At 42.5% G+C, this 9,509-nt stretch overlaps 1 protein-coding gene across 1 annotated transcript in view; it reads right to left on the reverse strand.

Moving 5' to 3' along the window:
* The window catches only part of LOC104957426 (cell adhesion molecule 3-like), an 18,740-nt gene extending 12,836 nt beyond the window's left edge, over nt 1–5,904 (reverse strand). The window contains exons 1-3 of the mRNA XM_010785092.1: nt 5,868–5,904; nt 5,321–5,491; nt 3,582–3,672 (exon numbers count right to left, since the gene is read on the reverse strand). Of these exons, the coding sequence (XP_010783394.1) occupies nt 3,582–3,672; nt 5,321–5,491; nt 5,868–5,904 (299 nt within the window). The remainder of the gene's footprint in view (nt 1–3,581; nt 3,673–5,320; nt 5,492–5,867) is intronic.
* Between the last annotated feature and the right edge of the window lie 3,605 nt (nt 5,905–9,509).

A 9,509-nucleotide genomic window follows, 5' to 3' on the forward strand; every position in this document is an offset into this window, starting at 1 on the left:
CACACACCCACACACACACACACACACACACACACACACACACACACACACACACACACACACACACACACACACACACACACACACACACACACACACAGACACACACACACACCGACGTTCTCTTGTTTGCTCTTCCTCTCCCCGTCTTCAGTCATTCTCTTCTTGTCACCAAATCTTTCTGTCTCCTCTCCGCCCACGCCTCTCTCCTCTCTCCTTCCTGTCGGTTTGTTTTTCTTCTCCTCTCTACCCCTTGTCATTTTTATTTTTTGCTGCGATCTCACAGTTTCCCTCTGCACTCACCTTATTTTTTAACATCCAGTCTCTTCCACTTCCACTTTTATCCAAAGCCTCTCTTTATATGATAATACACTGCCTCGGCCATTTTGAACTACATGGCCCTATTTATTACGACATAACATGTCTTCATCTTCTATAGAACATGCATAATTCAATGGAGGCTTTCATGCGGAGTGTATACAGTTATACAACAAATAATTAGATTCCTAGCTAGCATATATAGCGTAGGTGGTCCCAGTGGGAATTGAACCCCTGGCCATGGCATAATGTTCACGCCCTTCGTTGCCACCGATTATATTTCATCGACCCATTTGCTGACTGTTAAAGCTCGTTAATGCCATGACTGTCACCTCCTCCTGCCCCGCCTCCTGTCTGTTCCACCTGCCAATCAAACTAGTCTTATTCCTAGACTCTGATGTGATGAGCTGACAGGGGGAGAGAGGGAAGGGGGTTGACAGGAGAGCAGAGAGGAAGGAAAAGGAGGAGGGATGGGGAGTATAGGGTGTGAGGAGAGATAGAGTTATAGGTAAGGATTGGGAGAGGAAGAGGAGGAGGAGGGTGAGGAGGCATCGTGTCAAGACGGAGGGGAAGAGAACGAGCCGTGAGTGACATAGCCGCGGAGAGATATCTGATGATGGAGGGATGGAGGGAGGCAGGGAGGGGAGGACAGGGGGTGGAGGAGGGACGAGAATGGATCGATCGGGCTGCCTGGCTGAAGGTTCATCTATAATGCAGAAAGGCCAGGGGAAAGAGTGTATTTGTGTGGGCAGGATTTAAGACGGGGGTTGCAGTTTGCTTCTGTGCTTGTGCCTATCAGGAACATTGTGTACACAGTGTATCAGTGAACACGCCACAGCTTGTACGAGCACATTTCTTGGCTAAATGTCATGTTTGCACCATGAGAAAGTGCCAGTGATTGGTTGGTGTGCTGCTACCTGAGCCTGTATGTTTATTGATTTGTTTGTCTTCTGTTCTATTTGACATCCTTTCACTTCCAATGCGTTTTACATACGGGCTACTATAAACGCTGGTCTAAAATGCTTCTGAAATCTCTGAAAACTCTCACCTGCCCTGGAAAAAAGCATCCTCTTGCCTGCCTCTTTTTATTAGAGTCCTGTCTCGCATGCTTGATTCCATACAACGGCCCCAAACACTTACATTAGGAGAAACGCGCTGCACTTTCAAAAAGGATGTAGATTTAAAAACACATGCAAATCAAGAAACATCTTCACTAACTTGACAAAACAAGCACACTTAAGTTAACTTAAATAACCGCAAATACAAAACGCTGCAAGAAGCTCAAAACACAGCAGAAACGGGGACACTAAAAAGTGACGCACACATCTAGGACCAGAGCGCTTGTTAACGTTTTTTTTTTTTTTTTTTAAAGTTGCCCAACTGTCACTGTTGGCAGTGTGAGTCCGTTCATAATATTAAAGGTGGGGTAGGTAAGTTTGAGAAACCGGCTCGAGATACACTTTTTGTTATATTCCATGGAATGCTCTTAACATCCCGATAGCAATGAATATCTGAAGTGCTTTGACAATAAATCCATAAAAAAATATCATCTGTGGAAGCCGTGGCGCTGTAAAAAGCACGACCAATCATCTGAGCCGGCCCGGCTAAAGTAACTGGATGGCCTACCTGCCTGTCAGCCTTCCATCTGTGCACAAACTTATCTCGTGCCCTCATTGGTCATGTGGGCGTTCGTGTGTGTTGGAGGAGGGGCTCTGGAAGGAAGTGGCAGATTTTTTCCGGCTGTGTATTTTCAAATTCTAGCGCACTCGAGCTGGTTTCTCCAAAATTACCTACCCCACCTTTAAGTGTTCTGTCAGTATATTTGAAATGACTAGGTTGGCTACGTTAGCTATCTAGCTTACAGCAGAGCTACAATGATATTGGAAGGAATCATGCGATCACCGATAAAACTTACATTTTAGTAATGTTTCCAGTGACAGTGACAGTTGGCCAACTTTGTAATCCCCGAACATCAACAAGGGTCCCAGCTGTGTGCGTCACTTTTTAGTGTCCCCGTTTCAGTTGTGTTTTGAGCTTCTTGCAGCGTCTTTGTATTCACAGCGTTTCATCTACAGAGAGCTTTTAATAAACCCTGCGAATGTTTCGTCAAGTTGGTGAATGTTTTCGAAGTGTGTTGTGAAGTGGGTGAAGATTTTCATTTTTTCATTTCATTTTGATTTGTTCCGTTCATGGTATGCAAAACTTAATGTATAATAATTGTTAACAAAACGTGTCTCTGTAAACACACCATTGACCGAAAAGCAGCAGGGAGAAGAAAATAATCTTATATTACCGGCCCCTGATTTTTTATTTGCATCGTTTTTGAAAACTGCAGCGTTTCTCCAAATGTAAGTGTTTTGGGACATTAACATGTTTGCCACTGTCGGCTACCACACTTTAATAATCGAAAACAGGCCAGGTTTCCACGTTAGATTAAATAAGCATAAACTGTAAATGAATGACAGCCTCCTAGGTAATTGACAAGACATAAGAATATTATATTAGGAACTCACACCAAGTTCAAGTCTTGTAAGTGAGAGAGCACATTATTACTGGCCGAGAAGAGACTATAAAAAGAATATGAGCACTCTCACAAAGACAGTACATAAACCCCTCAATTAAGTGGCCATCTAGGAACTGTCCTCACCAGAATGTAATGAATGCTCAAATACTTAAAGAAAGCGACCTTGTGTGATCCTGGGAATAAGCAAATGTGGCAGTGACATGATGTTATAGCAGCTCAAACAGTGTCTGACCTTGACACCAAACGCAGTGGCATCCCTCTAGTCTAGAGGAAGCCCCTCCTAAGAGCTCGTACTTCTGTCAAATGTGAGCATTACTCAAACTCTTACTTAATTCCCTATTTACTGGCACAGGGAATAAAGCCTAGAGGATGGAAGTATGATGAAAACGGTGTGCAAATGTTCTGTTTTGTAATTACATATTGTTATCTTGATATTAAATTATTAAAAGCAGTATTTTATATTTTTTACGCAGCTATTTTGAAGCTATTTTAAACTCACTGATAATTGGCAGTTGTTAAGTGGCTGTGTTTCAATCAGTGTAATTGTGTGCTTACTTGCAGAATCAGACTTGTGTTAGTTTGTGTGTGTGCTTTGTGTGTGCTTTGTGTGTGTGTGTGTGTGTGTGTGTGTGTGTGTGTGTGTGTGTGTGTGTGTGTGTGTGTGTGTGTGTGTGTGTGTGTGTGTGTGTGTGTGTGCTTTGTGGATTTGTATGTGTGTGTGTGAGAGAGTGTCTCTTACTCAGGGTTGCCGTTGCCCAAACACTGGAGATAAAACTTCTCTCCCTCTCTGGGGAGATTGCTCTCAGGCAGGATCTGCACGTCTGGGGAATCTGTTCGAGTAGGGAAAAACACAAACACAAACACAAACACACACACAGGTTGTAGTTACATAACACAGGGTTCAAAACCGTGCTGACAGTAGCGACAGTCTCATTCATCCCCGTCTCATATCTACTCCCATCTGCATCATGTAGGCGTCACCATCTCTCTGCCTCCCACCATGACATAACCCTTACACAACGACATCACTTTCCCTGGGTGGTGCAGTGTCGGGGTCTCGCCCACAGGGGGGCAGCACCGAGCCTGCTCCATTTATAGTTTCATTTCAGATGATATCCTGTAGTGATGGGAATTACAGCTCTTGCCGTTCAAAAGAGCTGTTTCTTTTTTAAGGGGGCGGGGTGTTACGGAAATCTTAGACCTAGTCAATACTGTGGAGATATACAATTTAGAACGATCAATCAATAAACTGGTGAAACAAACAGAGTTGTCTTTCTGGTTCTTTATTCGAGGCCTCGAAGGTACAGGTCTCACAGAGTACAGAGTATTCTGGAAGAGTGCACACAGAGGCAAGTGTGTGTGTAGGTTTTATAGGATCTTGACAGTTCAACAACACTTCGTCACCTTTCACTGTGGCAGGGCTGGATGGAGAGATAAGCTATGCCTGCTTTCCAGAGGAACAGAAACTGTACATTGCTAATATAGTAAATCAGGAACTGGTTAAAGACAGTTAGAAGCGAGGAAAGCAGGAACTCATTGTGGAACAGGGAACAAACACAGGGACTTGTTCAGGACACTGTGTTTGTCACCCAGATACTCTTAAGGTTAATCATAAGTCTAGCAAAGGATATGAACTACTGAAATACATCATCATGGAACTACTGCATTTGGTTTTACCATATTAGGTAACATATCAAATGTGCCACTACAGGGGCTAATAGGTTTATCTGCTAAATAATCACCAGGATAATGATGACTGCCAGAATCTACTTTTACTCACAGAAAATGCATAACTTGCTACATCTCTCAGCCAAAGTACTACTCAAGCAGCGTTATGCCATCATCTACGGCTAATGTGCATTCAGGAAAGCAAGTTGCTTTAAAGGCGAGTGGATTTATGGCAGGCAGTGAACCGACGATAAAAAGAACGGCCCTCACCAAGTACGACTCGGTTTCCTTTGTTCGTACCAAAGAGCCGTTCAAAAGACTCTGATCGTTCGCGAACGTCACATCTCTAATAACCTGCTCTCCTACTCTGGGCCTCAGCAGAGGAAGGTTAAATTCCTGCGTGGCCATTATTACAGGAAGCTAATGTGAAATTGTTGGAGCAGAGATCAAACTGCAAAGGGGGGGAAACTGATTCTACGGCCTAATAAATGAAAAGAGCAGGGCAGAAATAAAAGTGGAATGGAAATGGAGGATTCAAATGGAAATCCTGTTTAATAGTCAGGCTTGGAGAGTGAGGGATTACATGTAATGGGATTCAGAATCAGAATACAAAGGGAAGGTACAGTTACATTAAAAAATATCAGATTACTGTTACATTCCAAAAAAAATTGGATTACTTTTAGGACTAAAAACCGATCAGTTGGAGGACTCTCTCACATCAGTCTCTCCTCCACTCCCCCCCTCTTTCCATCCTCTGTATCTCTGGTTCCTCCCCCACTACTACATCAGCGTATTCCCCAGTTGACTCACACAACACCCGCAGAGTCAGCTGGGTCTTCATGTCTCCGGGGGCCAGAGAGGGATGGTCCACGGCGCAGGTGATGATGTCGTTGTCGTCCACGCGGCTCACCTCCAGGGTGAGCTTGCTGCTCACGTTGGATGTGACTTCATCTGGAACGGACTCCACCAACTCTGTATGTCCTGAGGTGGAAAGAGAGAGAGAGAGAAAAGGCTTTAGTGTCACCGTACAACAATACAAGATCTTTGGAGAGCAACTCTGTCACAGTGCACAGTGAGGAAAACAGACCAGTAGGACAGACAAACGTTAACAATCATAGAGGGAGACCTACATAATTAAGAACAATGGCGTTAAAGCTATAAAGTGCCTTAAAAGTGTATTTAAAGGGTTTTACACTCCATAGACGGGGACAGTCATCTGGATCTTAACCAGGGATACAAGCAGACACACACACACACACTTTATTTTACTCCAGGTTGTGGTGGTTTCTCGTGTACAGAGCTGCAGTGACCCCCATTTGTTCCTGTTAAATGAAAAATGACCTTTCTGTGCGGTTACCTTGTGCCCCCAGGTGTTTTGGTGAGCTATCTCTCATTATATGCCACATGTACAGTTTTTCTAACAGTGCATTCCCTCACACTTTCTGAGCAATGTCGCACCTTTTCCCTCACTAAAGGAATATATATATATCTTTTTTTCTTGCTGACTTATTAAATGGTGTACATTAATGTTTTATCCAGTGAAACGTCATCACATATTCTACAGCCAAGACGACATTTGACTTCATATAAAACAGTAATTGCCTTTAAAGTATCCAGGCCTAGCAGCAGTAATATGGGTATTTGTCTCTGTTTTGCCATAAATGTGTTTAAGTATGATACAACGTTGTCAATTAGGTGATGGACTGAACATAAATCAACATTTGGTATTAATTCACTTGTGTTTCTGAGTAATTAAAGTCTCTCAAATGTGAGCAGTTGCTGCATTTCTCTGATTATCATCGTTGTACTTAGACAATTGTGTTTGGAATTTGAGCTGTCTGTCAGAAGAAAAAAAAAGAATTAATTTGAAGACACAATTTTGGGCTCTTGAAATGATGATGGACGTCTCCCTGTATTTTCTGACATCTTATACCCTAAGCTATTTATCTGTTAATCTAAAAGCGAATCTTGAGACAAATCACTGAGGCAAATAACCGTTAGCTCTACAAGTGTTTGATTTTCTAATAAGGGTTGTAATTGTGGTCTAATTACCAGTTCTGACAGGATAAACATAACAACTCAGTTTTTACTGGTGACCATAGTGCCGCAGAATCACTTTTACCATGAGGAAACATTTGAATGTCAAGGCCACTTCACAGCATCTTCAAAGCTGCAGAAGTCACCATGGCGTGTTGGCAGCTCCAAATGGCAACGAGAGTCAACTGAAACTTTCATTTCCTTTCAGCGCCAGGAACTCCTGTAATGTAACATCAGTGAACTGCAGCTCGCTCATGTTTACTAACCAGGCCGGGCTGTGAAGTCTCCGGCTGAAGGACACCAAAGAGAGGGTGAGAGGCCAGAGATCTAATGTGGCCACGTCCAGCTTTCTTTGGACTTGCTGTTGCTTAGGAGACCGCTTGCATATCCATTACTGAGAAGCAAGCAGTCAGACTTTATTTTCTACAACCTTAACTTCAATCTCTTGTATCTATATTCTGTTATTTGGACTCGTAAAGCTAGTCTGTTTTCATGATGCAAGTAATAATTGTATATTAAGAAATGTCCTTTTGATGTTGTTTTTCCCCCTTTCTTTCCTTTGTGGTACATTTCTGGCAGCAGGATACAAAGAGCTGGGCAGGTGCTGTGGTGTGTCTGTGCAGCAGCAGCAGCAGCAGCAGCAGCAGTGGAGTAGAGTTAGACAAAATATGAAAGCATAAACACAGAGGAGACTGTCATCCGGAGATCGCACTCTATTTTACAAAAAAATACATAAAACGAGGTGGTCAGACCGTGAAAGTGGTTGGTGAATCTTGGAAAGTGGACCAGAACCTTATCACTTCCTCTTGCATCGAGTGACACACATACACTCACACACACACACACACACACACACACACACACACACACACACACACACACACACACACACACACAGAGAGAGGCGTGCACACACAAGCATAGGCACATGTAGGTCAGGCTTATGAATAACATATACACAGAGGAGGCAGAGATAGTGGCAAGGGAGACGATTGGAAAACACACACACACTCTCTCTCAAACACAGATATCTCCCCCCTCCCTCCTCCTCCTCCCCCTCTAGAGAACTCTTCAAATACCACTGAATCTAATGACATCTCCCTTTTCATTACCATAACCAGTCCTCTGACCCCGCTGAGAAAATTAGTTTACTTTCCAGGTGAATTTCAATAATCCTACGCCACTCAAAGGAGTCATTTCGTCACTGTCTGCCTCTCTCGCGATCCCCTCTCCGCACACAAACAAACACCTTATGGCCGTTATTATTATTTTTAAAGACCATGGAAGTCAAACCTTGGAATGAAAAAAAACTCTGTTTGTTTACCCGCTGACTCCCGAGTGCAGTCGTTTTCCGAATCTCACATTGAGTTTTAATATGTTTGTTGTTTTTTTCACAGGCCCAAGGTGTCATGGGAATGACTCGTCACATTCATTAAGGAAAAAAAATAATAAGCAGTCATTTTAAGTGGTTCTTCCCAAGACAGCAATGATGCACATTTGCCTATAATTCACATTTCCTCAGTTCATTATTAGATAATCAGCGTGGATTTGCATGTCAACTGCTGCAAGCGGAGCAACAAGCATAACGGACTGTGAGCAGTTACAGGTTGTGTTACACTGGGTACACACTAACACACTCTTAAAGGGCCAGTTCACAGTTATACAAAAAAAGCTGAATATTTTTTGATTTATGTCCAGTTTTTCAGATATTCATCTGTATATGTTTCTACTGGGGCTGCATCACTTGGAAATAAAGAAGTAATTGCGATTATTTTTACTTCTTTTGAAAATGCAGTATCCCGATTTCAGAGGGAAAGACCCTCTTTAAAATATTCACATGCTGTCATTGAAACATTTATTAAAATGATAGTGCTTTGATTGTTAACAGGGGTGTCAAACTCAATTTCATCGCGGGCCACATCAGCATTATGGTTGCACTCAAAGGGCCGGTTGTAACTTTAAGACTATATAAAAATAAATATATAAATATTTAATATATATATAAAATAATGTATTATATGACATTATTGCCGGATAGGTTAATAACTTCATAATTAACTACGTCTGAAAGCAGAAGTCTAGGGCAAATAATTGCAAGTCTCTTCAGTGAGAATGTTACAAAATGATTTAAAAAGAAAAGCCAAGTTCTGGAGAAAAAATATTTTGAAATAAAAAGTAACAATTTGAAAGAAAAAATGCAAATTCTGAGAAAAAAAACTCTAAATGTGAGATGCAATTGTGGGAGCATAGTAGTTTATGGCAACGGCTTCTATAAGTAGGCAGTAACCGTCATAATAAAACAAAATATATTCTTTGCACGCTCTTGTGGGGCGCACAGAAAATGGAGTCGGCGGGCCGGATGTGGCCCCCGGGCTTGAGTTTGACAGCCCCCTGTTTAAGAGGATCCGTGAACCAAAAAGTTTTTATACAGTGTTATATTGCCTTGGCTGTTAAGGCAGCTTCAAATACTTCATCCAGATATGTTCACGTATTAAGTGTAGCAAGCAGCCTCTACCGTAAACCGCCCCACCCATAGTGGTGCACAAACAGGCAGTTTAGGTTTGTTGATTTTCCCACAGAAAACCAGGCGATGAACCATGTTTGTTTGGCCAGATTGATATCCCTCTGTGAGAAAGAGTTACCTGGTGTTGTTGCTGGAAACAGAGGTGTGCTGTTTTCACTGATATCTGACAGGCAAGCAAACTAAATCCAGTGTCAAAAACCAGAACAAATGCAGCCTTTTGAAATCTGAAAACTGCCCCTAAACTATAATTAAACCCCTCTCATTCAACCCCTAAATCACTCTTTATAGCCTGTGTTTTCTCCGGAGCCACTTGAAGGATTATTTGGCAGGTAAGTGATAGGCTGCAGAGTACTACTCCTGACTTCACCTAAGCTGCTCCGGCGCTCTTCGGGCTGCTTTCAAGCTCATTATCTTTGGTTTCGGCCCACAGGCCTGCAC

Source organism: Notothenia coriiceps, unplaced genomic scaffold (genome assembly GCF_000735185.1).
Source record: "Notothenia coriiceps isolate Sejong01 unplaced genomic scaffold, NC01 NC01_scaffold00000283, whole genome shotgun sequence".
NCBI classification, from domain to species: domain Eukaryota; kingdom Metazoa; phylum Chordata; class Actinopteri; order Perciformes; family Nototheniidae; genus Notothenia; species Notothenia coriiceps.